Source organism: Falco rusticolus, chromosome 12 (genome assembly GCF_015220075.1).
Source record: "Falco rusticolus isolate bFalRus1 chromosome 12, bFalRus1.pri, whole genome shotgun sequence".
Classification (NCBI taxonomy): Eukaryota; Metazoa; Chordata; class Aves; order Falconiformes; family Falconidae; genus Falco; species Falco rusticolus.
The window spans coordinates 14,066,643-14,088,826 of NC_051198.1; the positions used below are offsets into that span (position 1 = coordinate 14,066,643).

General features: G+C 33.3%; 1 protein-coding gene across 1 annotated transcript in view; it reads left to right on the forward strand.

The window, feature by feature from the left end:
* The window catches only part of DNAH8 (dynein axonemal heavy chain 8), a 137,220-nt gene that overhangs the window by 83,441 nt on the left and 31,595 nt on the right, over nucleotides 1-22,184 (forward strand). Inside the window, 17 exon segments of the mRNA XM_037405841.1 lie at nucleotides 294-486; nucleotides 912-1,034; nucleotides 2,721-2,851; nucleotides 3,162-3,315; nucleotides 3,769-3,933; nucleotides 4,536-4,762; nucleotides 5,151-5,269; nucleotides 9,226-9,329; nucleotides 11,022-11,198; nucleotides 12,522-12,689; nucleotides 13,868-14,080; nucleotides 15,403-15,540; nucleotides 15,879-16,006; nucleotides 17,092-17,263; nucleotides 18,065-18,220; nucleotides 20,361-20,516; nucleotides 21,865-22,047. Of these exon segments, the coding sequence (XP_037261738.1) occupies nucleotides 294-486; nucleotides 912-1,034; nucleotides 2,721-2,851; nucleotides 3,162-3,315; nucleotides 3,769-3,933; nucleotides 4,536-4,762; nucleotides 5,151-5,269; nucleotides 9,226-9,329; nucleotides 11,022-11,198; nucleotides 12,522-12,689; nucleotides 13,868-14,080; nucleotides 15,403-15,540; nucleotides 15,879-16,006; nucleotides 17,092-17,263; nucleotides 18,065-18,220; nucleotides 20,361-20,516; nucleotides 21,865-22,047 (2,707 nt within the window).

Here is a 22,184-nt window from a genome sequence, read left to right on the forward strand (position 1 = left end):
CATCTGAGAAATTAAATGATCTGTCATTGCCTAGTTCTAGGTGAAAGTTGGAAAGTCAAGTTGGTTTTATGTTTTATGTTTTATGTGATTGACTATTATACTTTAAAGTATGGAAGCATTTAATTCCTGTGAATATTGCCTAATTAATTTCTGTAACTATTGTTTAATATGTACTGCCTAATGTGCAGTTTTCTTTCAAAAGTTACAAGGTTTTTTTAGTATTGAATTAGCTGTTTTTCTCCCTACATAATTACAAATAAGTTTTTAAAAATTGTACTAATTTTGATTTTTAGATTTATTACTCCTGAAGATACAGCCTGGTTTGATAAAACTCTTAATAAAGCAATTGAGGAATATGTGGATACAGACTTAACAAAAGTACTCCAAGCTGAACCATATTTTGTAGATTTTTTACGGGAGATGCCTGAACCAACTGGTGATGAACCAGAAGATATTGTGGTTGAACGACCAAAAATTTATGAGAAGGTATTTTATTTTAGACCTAAAATACTAGGTGTCAAAGTTTTCCTTTAATTGTTAAGTATATTATATTGCTGAACTCCTATCATACAAAAAGTTTTATTGAATACCTACCACATTTTTTGTAAAGGTATATCTAGATTTTTCTGGTTAGTATGCAAGAAATCATGTTAGTAATGTTAAAGTTAATAATGCCATATAAATATAGTTTATTTGTTCTTAGTCTCCTTGCTCCTTTTTTTCCCACCATTAGCAGAAAAGTTCTGCTTAAACACAACTACAATCACGGCAGTGAATTAACAAGATAATCTCATTGTGTGTGGCCAATACAGGAGCTCAGGTTTGTGCAAGAATGTCAGTGCAGTTTTAAATTCTGAAGGGTCATGCTAGTATTGTTACTGATTTATTTTATTTGATTTGATTTTCTCTAGATTCCAAGCTTTGAATTTTTTTGTGAAAAATTGCAAATGTATCAGAGGCAATACAATGAATCTGTAAGAGGATCATTTCTTGATTTGGTGTTTTTTAAGGACGCTATGACACATCTTATTAAGGTTTGGGGATTTTTACTTTTTTATTAGTTTAACTGTTGCAACAGTATTCCTGATTTGGGCAAGCTATGATCAGAGGCCACATTCTGAAAAGTTACTCTTATCCCCAAAGTTGCTTGCCATCTTTGCCTAGTCATTTTAAAGAACTAGTAAAGAACTACAGTCATTTTACCTGTTTGCATGTTTTGCAATAAATACCTTATTTTATATATTTGTTTAAGCTTCTCTGTATTCAGAGGTATGTAGATTTTCCTTGATAGGAAAGCTGAGGTCATAAAAAGGCACGTTTAAGTTTTGTATGTAGAATGATTTTTAATCATTAAGAATTCAGTCCAAAGGCATCTGTACCTGGCAACTGACCAAAACAACGTGAGAAAGAATCTGATTAGGTGAGAGACATTAAAAGAAACATAAATCGGGGCTGCAGTAGAATCAGTATGTAGGGTAGAGGAAAGTCTCAGTTTACAATCAGTTGAATGCCTATTCGGAAAGGAAGATATAAAGAAAGAATTCATCTGAAATGAGAATCCAATTCATGGGGGGGGCGGGGCTCAGCTAAGCATAAGATCTCTTTGAAGTGCTGTGCCTCAGGTTTAAGAAGTTGTGTTAGTTATCTCAGGAATTATTTTAACTTCATGATCTGTTCACTGAAAGGCAAAAGACACATAGAAGCCACAGTGAAACCAAAACAGGAGATGGTTGGTTCTCTAGTTGACCTCAAGTGAACAAAATTATTTTGTTTGCTTTGCATTTAAACAGAAGAAAATAATTTTAATTACAGCTCATGTGATGCTAGGTGATTTTCAGAAGACCTTGAAATCTCTAATACTCCATTTCCATAGTCAAGTTTTAACCAGAATATCTGGAATATGAAGTTTGGTAGTAGAAAGGAGCCCTGCTGTCATTATGGTGACAATAAATATAGTCACCCTCATAACTGCACATTTAGACTTCTATTTAAATATAGTTATCTGGATAGGCTGAGAGGGAGATGTGCGTAAAACCAAAATTTCTTCGAAGGAAAAATTGAACAGAATTCACAGGTTTGATGTGGATGCAAGTCTTTTGCATTTTATACTTAATTTACATGAGGACCAAAGGCAAAGTAAACTAACATCTTAAAAGTAATGGTGCACTAGCATATAATAAAACCAAGATGTGATATATACACAGGAGATGTGTAAAAAAGCAATAAGACAGTAAATTTGTAATCCTGCTTTTGTATCTGTGAGACTTGTTAAGAAAACTGTTTCAAAGGTAACATTGAAGGCAAATAAAATAGAAGATAACACTGATAGTTAAATGTGTCCGGGTCTTTCAGACTCTTAAAAATATTAATGCAGTGTGTTTATTTTTCCACCTATTTTTTTATTGCAATTTTTAAACATATTTAGGATCATACCTTCAACATAAAATGAAGCTTAAAATGTCTCCCTTTATGCATTTAAATCCTATGGGTAACTGATTATAACCATCTGAACCATGCAGCTTCTTCATTAGCTACACAAAATTCTTGAAGAATGTACAAGTGCTCTTTTGAGAGGAAGAATTTTCTGCAAGCATCCTTTTAATAATTTTACATTGTACCATAGTAAATAAAGTGTAGATTATAACAAATTTTTAATTTTGCTAATTAACATTTTAATTTAAATGTATTAATGAGCTTTGCTTCTATTTTTTCATGTATAGATTTCCCGGATAATTCGGACAGCATATGGAAATGCTTTACTTGTTGGAGTTGGTGGTTCTGGAAAACAAAGTCTTTCAAGGTTGGCCTCCTTTATTGCTGGCTATAAAATATTTCAGATCACTTTAACCAGGTAAGCAATGCAAGAAATAGAAATATATAAATCCAATTTATGTTATTAATTTCTCTTTACACAGTCATAACCTTATGTTTTTAACAGTTGGGGGGGTTTTTTCCACGTTTAAAATGTGGAAAACAATAAATTCTTAACATTGGATTATGTTTGAGCTGAAAAAGCTGGACCATGAGTTAGCTATTCCTGAGCCAAAATACATGTGTTTACAAAGGATGTTTGCACTATCGTTTATAAAACTCTATAATATGAAGATAGCATTATTCTAAGTTATTTTGAATTAACAAGTAATGTTTCTTATTCCTCCTAGATCCTATAACATAAACAATCTGTCAGATGATTTAAAATTATTGTATAGAACAGCTGGAGTAGAAGGACAAGGCATCACTTTTATCTTCACTGATAATGAAATAAAAGAGGAGTGTTTTTTAGAATATATAAATAATCTCCTGTCTTCAGGCGAGGTAAGAGTGTCAACATGCCAGGCAATGTACTTTAGAAGCAGGAAATTGCAGAATTTGTTTCCACTAGTTTATTTATTTTGGTAATAAATTGTAGAATCAATAATGATTAGCTCTAAAATATCTGAACTTTAAAAGTAAGGAGTTATGTTGGTATGAAGTTCTTTATTTCAGGTAGGCCAGAAAAAGATAAGGAGCTGTGGTGGGTATTTCAGTAGCCTTTATTAAAGGAGGATTCACTGGCCAGTCAAGATCCATACTCTTCCTGAGTTAAGACTTCCTAGTTTTTAATGGAGTAACATAAGACTAAATCACAGACGAATCTTGGTTTTATTGTGTCTAAACTGTATATATGCAGAGAAAGAAATACAGCTTTAAGTAGAAAAATATTTATAAACTCTATAATAATTACATCCATGCAATTTATTTTCTTATCAATTTTAATTTTATAAAAAGATTTCTAATTTAATTGCTCGGGATGAATTGGATGAAATCACCCAAGGATTAATACCTGTGATGAAAAAAGAGATGCCTCGGTGCCCTCCTACCTTTGATAATCTTTATGAATATTTTCTAACCCGGGCAAAGAAAAACTTGCATGTTGTCCTCTGCTTTTCTCCAGTAAGTTTTTTCTTCGTATCTGTCTTGCTTGCTACCATTAGCAAACTATCCTATAAGGTGCGACAGGATTAGTAAAGCTTTATATTTTTAGTGAGATTTTAATACACATTAAAATATTACTGAATTCCAATTATAATTGCTGAGATAATAAAAGTAATAGTGCAGTTGTCAGAATTTAAAACCAAAATACTTTAAAATTAGATCATTCTTTACATGTCAAAGTAATTTTCACTTGTTCCTCCTGGCTTATTCTTTCCTAATACAAATTAATGAACATCCTAATACAAATCAATGAACATATTTTTGTGAAATTCTTGCTTGTTACTTGAAAACAATAATTTAATGGAAATTAAAATAAGTTAATTGAGGTTTTAAAATATTAAGCCATATTTATGTTTGTCATGAACTTCTTTCTTCAAATTTCAGAAAATATGGAAAATTGGAAATTTAGCAAAATACTTACAGAAAAGAAAAAACTGCAGGATTTTCTAAGCAGAAAATTAGCACAAAAAAATAGCCTGTTTAGTGATTTATGCAAATTAAATATTTTAATGGACATTATTAAGTATCATATCACAAATTAACAGCGTTACTTTCTTTAGGTTGGTGAGAAGTTCCGTGCACGTACTTTGAAATTTCCTGGTCTTATATCAGGATGCACCATTGATTGGTTCAGCCCATGGCCCAAGGAAGCTCTTGTAGCTGTAGCCAGTTATTTTCTTTCAGAATTTAATATGATCTGCTCTTCGTCAGTTAAAACAGAAGTAGTGGAAACCATGGGTCTCTTTCATGATATAGTTTCAGAAAGCTGTGAGAATTATTTCCGAAGGTAATATTTTATACAAATGGAATAATTTATCCCCAAAGTATTGCTACTGATAGAGTTTTTTAAGCTCATGTTGTATGAATCGATAAATGTCTTTAAAGGCTAATACAAAAATAAATCTGCTATATCCATATTTGCAAAGGCTATGAAAAATAATTACTATTATGTTGCAAATTAATTATCTCAGTTCCCACTACTCAGCAATCTAATGTTGCTTTTGTGGATACAAAGCAATGTAATTGGAAGTAAGGATTTGCATTCTGAAGAAATTTTATATTGACTGAATGAAAGACTTGATTTATATAATCTTCTTTTGGATTGGAATTAATCAGATAGCTGTACATTCCAAAAATATGTATGAAGTTGATGTTATCAATATACTATATTTTAGGTATAGAAGAAGAGCTTATGTAACACCTAAGTCTTATCTCGCTTTCATCAATGGCTACAAAGAAGTTTATACTGAAAAATTAAAGAGTATTAGCGAACAAGTTGAACGTATGCAAATTGGTAAGCAATATAGGGATATATGTGTTTTTCCATGCATGGTCTCCAATGATCTGTGTTTTTAATATTAGTCGTCTTATTCAGTAATCACTTAAAATCAGTTTTGCTGGATCAGTCCAAAAGTAGCGGCCTATGAGAACCATTTCAAAGCCTTCTAGCTCTTACCAACTCACAACGATTCTCTTATAAAAATGCCTCAGAGAAGGTGCCAGCTTTTAATCATTCATCTCAGCAATATATTAAACTTTATTATTTCCAATTTAGCATTTGTAATAGACAGTAGAACCTGGAGATGGCCAGAGAGAGCAGCTGATTTACTACTGTAGAGTGAGGTATCTCTAAACAGTTATTAATTTACTTCTGGACTTGTCTATGGAAATTCTTGCTGTACAATTTGAGCACTTCAGAATCGATTTGTTTCAGATTTCTACTGTAGAATAAGTAGCTGTTATTTGTGGTCACTTTATAACTAGGAATCTGAAATACAGAAAAGCATGATTAAAATGTCCTTCTAATTTTGGATATATGTTTGAAATGGCCCAATTTTTCACATTAGATTAGTACTTCTTGAGTTCAGTATACATTTCAAATTCTCTCCGGTTAGCATCTAGACGTGCTTCAGTAAATCTGCAAAAGCAACTGAACAGCTTAGAAAACTTGGTCTTCTTGGGAAAAGATATTGTATATCAATCTAAAAGAACAGAGAATTCTACATAAGAATTTTCATACAAAGATAAAAGGTGTAGCATTTAGACTATTAAAAATGCAACTGGTACACTTCACATGAAGAACATAATAGAATAAGAATGCGTAGATATTTATTCAAAAACTGTTTACTGAATTAGAGTGGACTGTAGAGGAGTAAGTGATCCTCAATATTTTCACATTATGCAAATTTCCCTGTATGGATCTGTTGCCATTTCTAGAAGTCAGAACTTATCATCAGTCCTGCTTGAGATGCAAAAAAAGTCTGAGAACCTTGAAGATTTCTGACAATGAGTAGGGTTTTTTTAGTCTTTCTCCAGTTCTTCTATTTTCAAAAATAATTTAAAAGAAGTAACCAAAGTAGCTTCAGCTTTGTAAAAAATATTTCACATGTAGTGAATTTGTCTCTAATTCCTTACACGGTCTTCCAAACAGGTGATGAGGTACATGTACATTATATCATTGATGCTCAGAAAATCATGTCTGTCAGCTTATGGGCAATACTCATGCCAGTTAGGAGGTATTCTAAATAGTTTTACTTGCATAAAAAAGATGTATTACAAACCAGCAAAAATACTGGTTATCCCTGCCTCCAAATATACTATAAAGTTTATTGCATTCTAAGGAACTTTCTCAAAAAGTTTGTTATGTATTATTTTGCTATCATCTCACACATCCCTCCTTTAATCCTTAGTCCTTCATCGCTTAATGTCAAAAAGATTTAGAAGGTTAAAAAGAGTAACCTTGAAAGTTGTTTCAATTTGTTAGGAGTTTATCCTGATATGAGATTTAAATTTTATGTTATTAAACTCAGATGAGATAACATCGCTGTTTTCATCTCCTTGTTGAAATATTTTTCCTGTATGTCTGGATGTCTGGGACAATTCAGGATGCTTGTATTGCAACAAAATTGTAAGAAATAGCTCAATCAATACTGATTTCTAGAAAAGTCCCTGGTGCGAGCACACTGAAAGTATGCTTGTCAGCACTGTAGTATCTTATGAGCAACTTATTTTGAAAGATAGAAGTAATCTCTTTTCTGCTTTGTCACTTTGGGTGAGAAATCTTGTAAGAGAGATGAGGGAAAACTGAAATCCAATGACAAATACCATTATTTCTGAATGCTTCATGTCTTATGCTGTCTCAGAATCAGTCTGGGGAATCCTTGGTAGAGCACCACATGTGTAGATAGCATCTTTTCATATAGAACTGTGGTTCTACAGAAGACCTCAGTTTAGCTTCGACAAATTGGGTGTGTCATCCATTTGAACAACTTGTTGCTAGATCTGCTAATTGTCAGAAATTTCATCTTTGAGGTGCTGAGTACTGTGGCTTAGTATCTTACTAAATATTTTTATATTTTTTCTATATTCTCTATTTTTTTGCTAGTTACATAAGACATGGACAAAAGATGAAGACTACTTCAATTTTCTCTATAGGATTAAAATATGTGGTGCCTTTTTAACTTGCTTAGATAAGCTGTAGCTGATATCAATAAGGTTCTTACTTGGAGTTCTACATATCCCTCTGAAAATTACAGTTCCAATTTCTAATGCCTAAATCAGGCATTCATTTATTACTACAAGCACTAAAAAAAAAAAAAATGTTTCTTGTGATTGGAAGTATGCAGGGTACCTGAAAAAGCTATTAAGTTTTTTATTTGTAGCAGAAATTCTTCAGTTCTTCTTATTCTGCATGTTCCCATTCTTTGGCCATCTTTCTTTCCATGTTACAATCCTAGAGTGCAAAGAATGTTAAAAGAGCAAAGGCTATTATATCATTCCCTTTTATAGCTTCCCTTTCAGAACTTTTTTTACAGTGACGTGAAGTAACAACCATATTGAAAATTGTTGCTGTCAGAGGAGTGGGAGGTAGGCGTAGAATGTTAGTGTGTATGTATGTATCCCTTACAGTATTTTAAGAAGTGTCATATGTCTGGGAAAAGGAAACATTCTAAGACATCTCTCATCTCCCACTCAATGTCTTTCAGTGAATATACCTTTGGACTTTATTGTTGAGAGTGGCAAAATAACCTTTTTTTTTTTTTTTGAGGAGTAATAAAAAGCCCGTAGAATGGCCATAGCCTGATCATGAGGCAGCTGTGTCAGAAGAACAAGAAATGTTCTAGGAGACACTGCTCATCTGTGTGAAATGTGGCAACAGATAAGTGGAGAGTCATCACAGCGAAACATCACACATCAAATGTGTAACTGCAAATGGGCTCTCTCTGACTCTAGCTCTCAGGGAGAGAGGGATATAAGGGGAGTGCTTCCAGGCAAGTTGTAAGATTTTAAGATTCAGTAATGAAGAAGAGAGGAGAGGCTAGAGAGCCTTCAGCATGCAATGGGAAGCTCAGGATCAGCCAAAGATCTGTGCTCAAATCTATAAGCAAGACAGCATGAATGCATGGGAAAGACTATACGTATAATTGTAGAGGGAGCAAACTTACCTCTTTCTGGGAAACAGCGTAAGGCTGAACAGTCTCTGGATGGTTGCTTCAGCACACATAAAAGCTATAATGGGACTGGCCCTAAGCCAGGTGGGTGCAGAGGCTTATATGTGTTTTTCTGCACTCTGTCACCAGGGACGAGAGGGTAAACTTAATATGCAGGAGCTGGAGGTCATAATCTTGCTGTGACCTTTGGGTTCGCTTTTGTCTCCATTTCTTCCCTCTTCTTTCCAGAAATAACTCCTTAATGGAAGGCAGTTATGAATCCTAATATTTGTGTCATTTCCTCATGCAATCATATAAATGCAGTATCAGTCTGCTGTTCTGATTGTCCTGTGACTTCATAACACAACATATCCTTGACAGATCCCCTTTTTTCCTTGTCTCTACTTTTTTTCCTTTCTTTTCCCTTTTTTTTTTTTTTTTTTTTTCCTCCCAGGACATCTATGTAATGAGCATAAGGATATATTTTGTTGCAAATAATATCTCAGCTATACACTTCTAGGTACTGTTTACAGCTATAACAAACTAAAACTAAGAAGTATGGATTTCTTTTTTGAAGAATCAAGCTTATTTATAATAATTTTGCACCTTGTGAGATTATTTATATTTATATATTATATCCATGAAAAGTGAACAGTAGGCACAATCATGATAGCATAACTATTTATACCCACTTTCTCTCCTTTATACAAATTAAATGAGTACACAAGGTACAAGGCATTTTGGAGGTAGGGCTGGATTGTATTATCTAACTAGGAAAAGAACGCGTTTAATTTTCTGAATTTTATCTTTTATTTAATAGGTCTCTCTAAGCTGATGGAGGCCAGTGAATCCGTTGCTAAACTCTCTCAGGAGCTGGCCATTAAGGAGAAAGAACTGGCTTTGGCATCTATTAAGGCAGATAAAGTAAGTACTTAAGTGTTAAAGAGCAAAAAACAGCTGATAGCACCCAGGATATATATAGTAAAGTGCTATTGCAGAATCCTCTCATAATTTGTACAAGCCAAAAAATGTGTACCACAGTCTAAAATGCACTCCTATCTCTGTGGCATGTTGTTTCAGCATTTGCTTCTGAAAGTAAGGTACTTTAAGACTGCAAGAGGTTAAGTGCCTTCCTTGTTTTCCTCCCATTTCTTACCCACTTCTATGAGCATCAGGTTTCATTTTTTATTTCATGGGAGGTTTTTGTGCTTCATTGACATTTGTTACATTTGGGGTTATATGTGCGCTTATTTGCAGATAAGAAGTTAACAGATGATAACGGGACTTTACTGTTTAAAAATTGCTTAGAAAAAAGTTCATCACAGTTCAGTTTCATATTTTGTCTTTTACATTAACAAGGTGTCCATGTGTTCATGAGATTGTTGGTCTGGTAGAAATCTAGTTTCCAAAATGACTCTCCGGAAAGGTATGTTAGGGAATGTATTAATATAGGCATTCTGTTTTCTGAAAGATACCATAATGCTGTGATGTTGCTTATTTAGTACGCACCCGAGAGCAAACTTTTGGCCAGCAATGGCTAAAGGGTCTGCCTTTAATCCCATAAGAGAAAGTTATGACAGAAAGGGATGAAATCACACTTCTCACATTACAGGATTATGACAGATATGCTGTTGGAGCTCACTTTGTTCAATATTTATATTTGATACACATTTTGAAATAGCTTTCCGGCATTCATGCACATAGCCTCCTAGTTGTCAACTTTTTCAAGAGAGCACTACTTATGAGTCATCAGAAGTAGTAGGACCAATAATAAAATAACATACATGTATTGAACTGCATATATTATTGTTCACATTGTGTATATTTCTTCCTTGTCCTTAGTACTGAGTCCTATAGAAATCAAAATTGAATTAAAAAAAAATATTAAAAAAAAATATTGAGGGTTTTTTGGGATTTTATCTGTCATGTTTTTCCACTGGTATTTGACAGTATTATTTATGTTCTTGTAAATGCATAAAGTGTCAGCCTTGACCTTATAGCTGATACTGGTCCAAAAACATTCTGACACCAACTGTATGTCACACATGTACAAGAAAATTAAAAACATATTTACTGAAGAACTAGTCACAAATGGATAACTTCATTCTGTGAATTCATATGGGGCTGTTCTTTGAATAGGCTTATTAAAAGTGAGCTTTTTAGACCAAAGGAATAAAAGGCTGACTATTGGTGCAGATGGTTTGCCATCTTCCATTAGTTTTATTGGCTATACTATTGTTATCTGCAGATTAATAGTGAAAAAAGAAAATACTTATTTTATTGAAAAAGTATAGGTTCAAATAGGATAAAAATCCATCATAGGCTAAAAACCTGGCTGTAAAAGCCACTCAAAGGTCTTCTATCCATTATAAAAATAATTCATTTTTTAGTATCCAACTTCTGCTGGGAGAATCATAAACTATTTCTCTGTAGAGATTCTGTAAATTGTATTAATTTTTATTCCATATTTATATAATGCCATATATACTGTTAGGGTTAGCTTTATATTTTTCTATATAATAGCCTTTACGTACTGGTTTTCTTTTGTGTCTGATAACTTAATCACTTGTTCCATCATTTTGATTTATATATTTTATGTGTTTATAATCATTTCAGGTACTTGCAGAAGTCACAAAAAGTGCTGAAGCTGCAGCTACAGTAAAAAATGAAGTCCAAGGCGTGAAAGATAAAGCACAAAAAATTGTAGATGAAATCGATTCAGAAAAAATGAAAGCAGAGAGTAAACTGGAGGCAGCTAAACCAGCATTAGAAATAGCAGAAGCTGCACTGAATGTGAGTAAAATTCCCAACATTTTATTTAGTATAATACTACTTGAGTCACCTGTGAAAGAAAGGCTAGAGCCACCAACATGCGGCTGTCACTTGGGTTTGACTGCTGTCACCAGCTCTTCACAGTTATTGGTCATGTCTCTGAGGAATATTTCTGGACCTCACATTTTTTCCTTAAACAGATACAGAGTATTTGAAAGTATTTGTTCTGCTTCCACCCTAATACTTGATCATTATGAAGAATTTCCAAAAGTTACAGATGCATTTAGAATATGTTATTCTGAATACAGGAGAGTACTTCTGTGCTAAGAAAAAAATGGTTTTTCTTCATACTTAACCACTAGTCTTTCTTTTAAGACCAATGAAAGGCTGCCTCTTCCTTCACCAAAAACCCCTTACTTTGCAGGGAAACAGGAAACAAAGGGGATTTGTGGTGATCAGTATTAGGTTAAGAAATTTGGAGGCATTGCTGTACTACAAGATTTCATTATTCTGCTCTGGACAATTAAAAAGTAAAGAATTATATATTAAATTTTTAAAGCCTTCTGTTCCAGTTACCAGAATTTGTGGCAAAAAATATTGAGTGGGAAAAGCCAGAAAAGGAGCATTTTTTGCTCTTACACTGACATTTAGATAATGAGATAAATGAAACTTCAAAAAATGGTCACAAAATTCACTTGCAAAATGTGTGGACTCATTCTGTGTTTTCTATAATGTGTCTGTAATTATTCCTTCTAGACAGGTAGTAGCATGCATGCATTTTGTAGACAGAAATTAATATGTTAGTTTTGAAGTTTGCAATCATTTATTTGTGTTGGTTATTGAACTAAGCAAAGTGTCAGTGATGCTGCTAAACATGAAGTAAAAAACCTGTATCTCATATCTATAACAACTTAAACCCCATCAAAACCAATAAAATCCACCTCAGAATAAATGACGCTTAACCCTTAAAAATCCCAAATACTACTACTTTACCAAGGAAACTGCTTTTAACTAAGTCCTATGCAATTTTACAACATACTTTTCTTCAGACACTTAGACTGACAAGTTAAGTTAATGCTGCTGTTCCATGTATTTAAATTTTATTTTGAGTGATGTCTTTAGCACTGGGAAAATATTCTTGTATAATATGTATTAATTAAAATTAATAAAGTTTCATGAATCTATGAAATTTATTAAAGTCCAGTTACTCAGTTTTTTGTATGTGTGTAGTACAAATTTGCCTCAGAGAAGGGTATGACAAACAAACATTAAAATCAAGATTTTGAATGGGAAAGTAGACTAATGGTATTGATGCAGGATTCTGTTACATTTCTTGCCAAATAGACCATCAAACCAGTGGATATCGCTACTGTTAGAAAACTTGCAAAACCTCCTCACCTGATTATGAGGGTCATGGACTGTTGTCTGCTACTATTCCAAAAGCATGTGGACCCAGTTACCATGGATCCAGAAAAGCCTTGCAGCAAGCCATCATGGGGAGAATCATTGAAAGTAAGTAGAGTTTTCAAACATTGTTTCTTAAACATCAGAAATAACTTGCATATCAAAGAATTTATAATGCCCTTTGCTTAAAACAGGACAGAATTTTCTAAAAAGGCAAATACATGGTTTTAAGATAAGCATAGTATATAAACAGAGTTTATTTGGTAGCAAAGTAGTAGGTGATTTGCTTAGAGACTTTTGCCGTAGGAGCTTTAGATTTTCCTTGTCCTGTTCCTGGCGTATGACTTGATGGTAAAGAAATAAGTCATACTAAACATGTTAACCATACATGAGACAAGGGCATCCTGGAAATAAAACCTCTTTTTCCTTGGTAACTTGTATGTTACACTTAAACAGTCTTTTCTGATTCTTTAAGGCTCCTTGATTGTCTGAGAGATTATTTGACTGACTAAGAGATAGTCACTTTTCCTATTCTGCATTTCAATATTCTGTGGTCAGACAGTCATCTCTTCCTTCTGGACTTTGATCTTCTCTTAGGAAACCCTTTGTTTCCATGCCTTCTCCTGCCATTCTTTAAATCCTGGTCTACCTCTATTAGTGTGATAATTTGCCAATATTATTGCCTCATTTTTTTCGTCATGCAAATAAAGAAAAAATATGTATTTGGGGTATGAATAGAGCTCTTGCTTTTTCTTTAGCCTTTTCCTGGAACTAAGAAATCATCAAAACTTTAAATTTTCCACTAATATAATGAAATGGGATAAGCAGTTATTCCATGAGTTGCCTTTAACTTGTAAAACATTTGTTAGAAAAAAGTTAAAACCAATGATTTCCCTTTCTGGAAGAATTTAGATCACATTTCAGAAATGCATAAGCAGGGGTTTTTTTTGTATTCTTTAGATATGTATCTCTGAGGCTTTATCTTTGTTCAAGTTTTTTATGAAATGCTGCTTCTTAAATGCTTTTTAAATGGCAACACAGGAATATGGAAAGTACATCACTAACTTTCAAGCCTTGTTACTGGAGTGTAACTGCTTAAAACTGAAATAATTGAAGGCATGTGGGAGGTGTTACAACTGAATAGCACACTTATAATATTAACTATATGAACGACTTCTTTTTACAGAAGAATTTTAGGAACTTTTTTTCAACAACTCACCTACGAACAAGCTTTTGAATGTAAAATGTGTAAATAGCTTATAAATATCCTGTGTTGGTTTTTGCAGCTTATGAGTGGCCCATTCTTGCAAAGTCTACAGCAGTTTCCTAAGGATACAATCAATGAAGAGACAGTAGAATTACTTCAGCCTTACTTTAATATGGAAGACTATACACTGGAGCATGGTAAAAAGGTGTGCGGTAATGTGGCAGGACTCCTCTCTTGGACACAAGCCATGGTAGCATTTTATGGTATTCACAGAGAAGTCTTACCTCTTAAGGTAATACATAATTTCTTGCCTTGTGTTTCCTTTCCATGCAATTTAATTTAATTTCCTTTAATATTAGTAGGATGTAAAAAATATTTTTAGATAATTTTATTTAGATATAATTGCCTGTGACTTAAGGATGCCAAAAGCAGAAAAACCACATCTCCTACTCTTAATTCTAGACGTAACACAGAACAAAAAGTTAGCCTAGATTAAATTTATGTGCTCTCGTTTACTGTGTACAGCGAACGGTGTTTTCAGTCTTTGTTTTTATTATGTTATAATTATTTTATATTGTTTTCAAAAATTTGCACGAGGGTCTTCATTTCTCTTCTAGAGTCCTGCAAACACAGCTTTGCAGCTATTTCATCTGCTTTGTTTTCAGACAATAACTTAGAGGGAGTGCAGGACTGAGATCTTGTGTAAATATTGGCATTCTAGAGAGATTCAGAGCTCGCATTGGTAAAGGATTCATGTTGTGATAGCAGCAACCAAACTGAGGAAAACATTTTTAAGAGTAATTTTTACTTTAGTGTGGGTGTTCTTTTTGATGTTTGTGAACAGTTGAATAAAGAATTTTATCAGAGGTAAAGACCTTATAAAAACTCTAAGGCAGTAATTGTTACTTTTTGGATTCTAAAACAAGTATTTAATCCCTACATGTAGCACAGCTTAAAAAAAAAAAAAGTAGTAAAAGAGGAAAAGATCTGAATAGTGACTCCAAATCTTTTCCACATTTTTTGTTCACTGGTAGAAGTGTTATTTACAAAAGCAACTGTAATGCAGGTGGATGATTCAAAAAAATTATTTAATGAATTTCCCATGTTTAGCATAAATATCAGTTTAGGAGCAATGATTCACTGGTTTTGGACCCTGATTTTCTAGTGAGTAAAAGCTATATTAGTGATACAGAACCAATTTCCTGTTGTTGTGATTGTTGATTGCTACAGAATATACAAATAAAAAAGGAATAATAAAGAATACAATCAAGCAAGAAGATTGAGTGATTGTTCCTCTAAGCTAATTAATATGTACAGATCAGAAACCTTACTTCCCTAATCAGCTTCTTCAAATGTAAATTTTTTTAAAAGAAATAAAGTTGCCAATATATAATAGGAATCTTAAGTACTACATTGTTACTTAACAAAGAAACCCATAACTGAAGTATATATATAACATAGTTTTCAGTTTAAATATTTTTAATATAAATATTAATATAAAAGATTTTTTTATATTATTGTCTCATGATTAAAAGCTAAACAGGCTTAAAACAATTCATCAAAGTATATTCAAATCTTGTATGATTATTGTTTTAATATTTCTTCTCTTTGCAGGCTAACTTGGCAAAACAGGAAGGCTACTTGAAAACAGCTAATGCAGAATTAGCAAAGGCTCAGGAGGCACTCGATGAAAAGCAAGCTGAGCTGGATAAAGTGCGAGCAAATTTTGATGCAGCAATGAAGGAGAAAATGGTGAGATAAAAGTATTTTAGTATTATGAAAAATGTTTGCATATAATGCTGTTATGTAATCAGGAATTGATACAAACACACATTTAGGGCCTTCTGCCTTGAATGACGTGGATAAGGTTCAGATATAAAAATAACAGATTTAAATCTGTGTTCTCCTGTATTTCCTTCTTTCTGTAAATAAAAACGTAGTAGACAATAGTTTATACATGCACTTAGAGTTCTCAAGAATGAGTTATAAATAAATAAAATAATCATAAGAGAATGAAAAAAATATATAAAATAACTCTAGATTTTTGCCTTTAATATAAAATTATGTAGAACATTTTTATTCCATTTTAGGACTTACAGAATGATGCAGAAACATGCAAAAGAAAGATGCAAGCAGCCTCTGCACTTATATATGGACTGAGTGGAGAGAAAGTTAGGTGGACTCAGCAAAGTAAAGAATTTAAATCTCAGATTAACAGGTATCAAATTCATCAGAGGAAAAAAATGTGTAAAAACTGAAGACCTAGTAAGCAATTTAGTAGATTTAATAGCTGTACGTAATTTTCCTCCTGGAAATCTTGATATAGTTACACAATTAAGTGAAATATCCTGAATTTTTTATTTTTCATAAGTGAATACCTGAGTGTTGAGTGCTTGTATTTCAGTTCAGAACAGTACCTCTGATTTTGGAACTTATTTCCAAAGGGATTATTTTTAGTACACTAATATGCCTGTATTACAGTTGCCTCTCCTGTCCCCCTAACACTGCAGCTTTTTCCAATGTTACTGGGGAAGCGAAACCTTCAGATAAGCGGGAGGTAGAGATGAGCTAAGGGTGGAACTGAGAAGGAAGAAGGAAAGATTCTTAGCCTAATACTGAATAGGAAAAGAAGCATCCATTTTGATTTTAATTATGACATATTTGAATAAAAGGAGGAGGCTTGGAGACCAGACTCTTGTCCTGTAGTCCGTGTGTCAAAACACATTGGACTGTAGGCCTTATTCTGAGAAACTTGGGAGTCCCCAGTGTGTTGCTGTCTAAATGACAAAATGTTGAGCAGCCTAGGAGCAGAGGTCCTAGCTGTCTAGAAAACAGGTAATGTGTCAAAATGGTTGCTAAAGGTAAAAACCCTGAAAGTTTGGGCTTAGCTTCTGTGGAATACATCTGTTCCCATAAATTTCCTATGGGGAAACTGGGCATTTCTGGTAAAGTCTGCCCATTCCAAGAAAATTAAGTTGGTTTTTCTGATAAATATTGTATTGCAGGCATATTTTTAAGAAATAAACCAATTTCCTGCTTCATTATTGAAAGAAGGAATAGTTTTCGTCAGGGCCTTATTAACTTGTAGGGATGAAGATAATATTTTCATACAGTACTACTCAAGTTTTGCCACAAAAATATTTTGAAAACACAAAGAAACTATTTGTTGTTCTCAAAGAGCAACAGTTCTCTCCTTAAATTTTCTTCAGAACAGAAATGTTATGTTTCAAAAACTGGTTGTCTACATCAATAGAAACTGAAGTTGTACATCACCTTTTAATTATTATTTTGTTCCTTTTCTAGACTTGTGGGAGATGTTCTGCTCTGCACAGGTTTTCTTTCATACTGTGGACCTTTTAATCAAAACTTCAGGAAGCTTTTGCTTAAAGATTTATGGGAAGCACAGATGAGAGCCCACAAAATTCCCTTTTCTGAAAATTTGAACCTGATTTCTATGTTGGTAGATCCACCAACAGTAAGTTTTTGGTGCTTGCTAGGTTTCATTTTAATTTTAATTAATATATTCTGTGACTGTTAGCCAATTTACTGTTATGCTTGCTTAGAACAGAACTATAATCCCCAATATTTCTGTGCAGTGTAGTTCAGTGGTTTACAAATGTTCTTGGCAATTACCACTAAAAATTTGAGTACTGAGTCATTTTAGACAGATAAACAGGTGACATACTGGCAATTATATAATAGTACAATAATATAGTGCACTTTCAAGTACCTTATTTTGAAAACCCATCACCACAGCTATAGATCACATCTACTAAAGCTGTGAGTTTGGTTGTTAGCTTTTTCTGTCAGTATTATCTGGATCTAGTTTCAAAATTTTTATATTAAAGAGGACATTTAAAATAGAATTCATAAAGTCTTTTCACTGTGAATATATGAAAAATCAAACAGGAGACAATGCCAGAATCTTCAAGCTTCCTGAAGTCAATATTAAGCCCCCAAAATGCTCTCAGCCTGGGTTTCTCATACTTGATCCCAACATTTAATTTGGATGTCAAGCTGCCTTTCGACTTTCTTACATTTTTAAAATCTATTTTTTGTCATACTATATAAATGTTAAAAACATCCATAAAAATAAAAACAAATGGAAAATTTTTTCCATCTACATTAATCATTTTTCAGCAAGTTCAAGTATGCATCCCATTTAGCTTGATGTCCCCATTATTTCTTAGGAAAATCATAACTGAAGGATAGTTCCAGTGAGGTTTTATTCCAAACTACTTTTTTTTTTTTAATTATTATTTATTCTATTCTTCAGATTAGTGAGTGGCATCTTCAAGGACTGCCTGGAGATTATCTCTCAATTCAGAATGGTATCATTGTCACTAAGGCAACTAGATATCCACTTCTGGTAGACCCACAAACTCAAGGGAAATCATGGATTAAAAAGAAAGAACAGGATAATGAATTACAGGTGAAGAGTGTTAAAGGAATAATGTGCTGTATTATATTCCTTCAAACATTGCTTTAGGGTGTGTTTGCATTTGAGTCAGTGTAACTCTCATACATACATATCTGAGATAACTTCAGATTGTGTGGAGACTGATGATGGTGTAGATGCATCAGCAGGGAACTTGACAAGAGCTGTAAATCCCATTCAGGAACTTGGAAAAGATTATATGTAAGTATACACTGGTATGAAATCTAGCAAGAACTATGAAAGAGAAAGAAGTAGCCTTCTGTTCAAAATTGGTGTGTTCCCTATACAGAGTGCAAAGTGGTGAAAAGTGTAGTAAAAGAGCATAATATGAAATTATTAAGTGGGAGTAAATCTGGGAACTATTAGTAACATTACAGGCAAAGGCAGAATAACTTACAGCTTTGAAAACATAGGCAAAGTACTTGAAGTGGTGCAGTCCAGAATTTAGAACCCGAGATGAAACTCATACATGAAGTTATGGCTACAAAAGTAAATTGAGGAGAGCCAGTTTAAACCAAACCCAAGACAAATTTGTCTATCCTATATATTACTGCAATTTGAATAGCTCTTAAGCCAATAGGGTTAAATGTCTGCTCATGAAGTATGATACAAAGATGTTCATGTGTCACCTGCACACAAATGAATTTTTCACAAATTGAAGTAGCATGGGAAAAGGAATCTGCATTTAAAATCGTTAACCTGAATGTTTCAAAATCTCATATGTCCTCCTGAATCTCAATATTTGGGGGTTTAGGATCTCTAGATTTTGAAGATTTTAAGTGTTGGAATAAAGTGAACATGAAGTTCATGCTTATTGTTTTATCATTAACAAAGCAAACTACCAGAACCACAGAAAAACTGCGGTTGGAAGGGACCTCTGAAGGTCATCTAGTTCATCCTCCCTGCTCACAGCAGGATCTACCAAAGGAGGTTGCTTTGTGTCCAGTTGGGTTTTGAATACTTTGAGGATGGAGACTTCACCACATCTCTGGGCAACCTGGTTTTGTGTTCAGTCACCCTCACAATAAAGATTTAGTTGGGTTTTTTCTTATGTTTAAGTGGAATTACCTATATTTCAATTTGTGCCCGTTGCACCTTCTCCTGTTACTCTGTGCCACTAAGAGGGGACTGTCTGCCTGTTTTCATTCTCACGCACCAGCTATTTATATACATCGGTAAATACCCTTGTGAGCTTTCTTGAGGCTAAATAATCTCAGCTTTCTCAGCATTCCTTATATGTCAAGTGCTCTGATACCTTAATAATCTTAGTGATCCTTTGCTGGACTCTCTTCAGTGTCTTTTATACCAGGTAGCCCAGAACTAGACAGAGGATTCCAGATATGTGTCTCCAGTACTGAGCAGAGGGGAAAGATCACCTTCCTCAACCTGTCAGTAATTTTTTTTCCTAATGCAGTCCAGAGTGCTGTTGGCCTTGGCTGCAAAGGCAGATTGCTTGCTTGTGCATGACCTGTTGTCCACCAGGACACTGATGTCTTTTTCTGCAAAGCTGTTTTCCACTAGAATGCCCCTATTATATATCTGCAGAGAAAATCTTGAAAATAATATGAGAACTTTCTGAAAGAAAATCTAGGAAGAAATACAAAATTAGTGGTTTATTTTGTATCCAGGTTTTTTAATGATTTCATATATTGAATCCCATTAATGATATTTCCAGCATCTGAGTTCATAATATTGTAACAGCAATTCATTTGTTAGAATGAATTCAGGTTTCCAGAAAGAATTTCTCAACACTTCAAAGCTAAAACTAAAAAAATCTAGTCCTCAGGACATAGAATAAAAAAATGTTAGCTGTCTCTGATTTCAAAAATATATGTAACATCTTCAATTCCCAATAAGCTGTACCAGTTTAATTTGTTACATTATTACTCTCATAATGAAGTTTTGTGTATTCTATTACAGCCAATCTTTAAATTCACCTTTTGATGGTACCTTTCACTGTACACACAAGAAGTATTTCTGCATAAATTGCTGCATGGTCAACATTTATTACTTTGTTTAAAATTCAACTAACTAAAACAACGGAAGACGTTTTCATAGTTAGGTCTGTGGTTTTCATATAAGGCTTTGAAGAAATTTTTTTGTCCTTACATAAATCTATAATTTACATTTTTAGGTAACGACTTTGAATGACAAGTATTTCCGCACACACTTAGAAGATAGTCTTTCACTGGGGCGATCACTCATGATTGAAGATATAGGTGAAGAGCTGGATCCAGTCCTTGATAATATATTAGAAAAGAATTTCATGAAATCTGGAACTTCTTTTAAGGTTAGTAATAAAACAAAAGATGTGGAATAAATAATTAACTTTATGATGAATGATATTTTGCCCTTTTATTCCAAACCTCTCCTGAATCAGGTAAACTTTGTATTCAGTAGGGTAGTGTGGAGAATCAAACTGAACTAATAAAATATTGGAGGCAGAGCCTCTGATAAGTAGTAAGTTCATGAGTCTAAAATTGCACTTTAACTACTGAAGATTCCAAACTTGAACCAGTTATGTATGTCGTATTGAAAGCTTACAATACTTTCTATGGATTTTTCGAACAATTTCATTTTATACCCTTTAACAGAATTCATAGAATTGGAAAGATCTCTCTCTTCCGACTGTGGATCACTGATTGTAGAAACTGCAAAATCTTTAATTTGGAGTAAAGCTGTTTACTGACAAAGAAAGCCAAAAAGCTTGAAGTTTTATTAATAATATTAAGTATATTCCTAACCTTGAAAAATCATGAATCTTTCTGACCTTCATTAAATAAAGAAATCACTCCCAAATTTTAAAAACAATCCCCCTTCAAACATCCTGAAATAAAATGACTGCACATGCACATGTCTATTTCCATATGTATTTTTCTCGAAGAATCTTAATTAACTGGCTGGTTTATGAGAAAGATGGTAGACCAGATTGTTGATGATAATGAAAATAAAGTGTTTACTATTTTTGTGGAGTAGTTTTACTTTGAATGTCACAGCAAACAATATGCTTAAGGAAGTGGTTTTGTCCTACTCCTTCTTGAGCTAGGTATTTGAAGTAGCCTTGGAGGCTCATACACAGTGATCAGATTTCCTTGAGCACATGCAGTTTTCAAGTTAGACTGCTGATTTGGAATATCTTAGCTTCTGTAAAAAATTCTGTGGAAAACTCTGAATAAATTTATAGTTCTTTTAGAAAGATTCTTTAAGATCTGCTTAGTCTTAAATAATACAGAATTAATTCCAATAATATATGTTCCATTGTTGGATCAAATAATTTCTTTTTTCCCCTGAGCACAATCAATGATTTCTCCAAAGGTCATTAGTTTCTACCTTTCTACCGCTTTCATCTGGGGTGTTATTAGTAGCACAAAACCTAAACCAAATGGTTCTGAACCATTAATTAGAACTCACAGTAGAACTAATCTCTATATTTACCTGGAGTGAGAATGCTTCTTCTATAATGTACCCTAACTTCTACCTTTGGTCATCGTTTTTTATTTTCATGACAAACTTGAATTGTGAAATAAACTTCTTCTCTTTGGCATTTCAAATAATGTAATTTTTTTTCCTGGTCAATATGATTGAGTCGAATGAAGCTCATTTTCCCCTGCTTAATTCTATTCTAACTTACTCCACAGGTGAAAGTTGGTGATAAGGAAGTAGATGTTATGAGTTCATTTAGACTGTACATTACTACAAAGCTACCCAATCCTGCTTTCACACCTGAAATTAATGCAAAAACATCAATTATTGATTTTACTGTTACAATGAAAGGACTTGAGAATCAGTTACTGAGAAGAGTAATCCTTACTGAAAAACAGGTAACCTAAGAGTACACACAAACCACTGATGTTTATTTTTTTATTATTTAACTGGTTTTAGTACATAGGGAAAAAGAAATGTTTAAATGGAAGAAAGACATCAGCCATTTTCTAAGAAATTATTCAGATTCAGTATA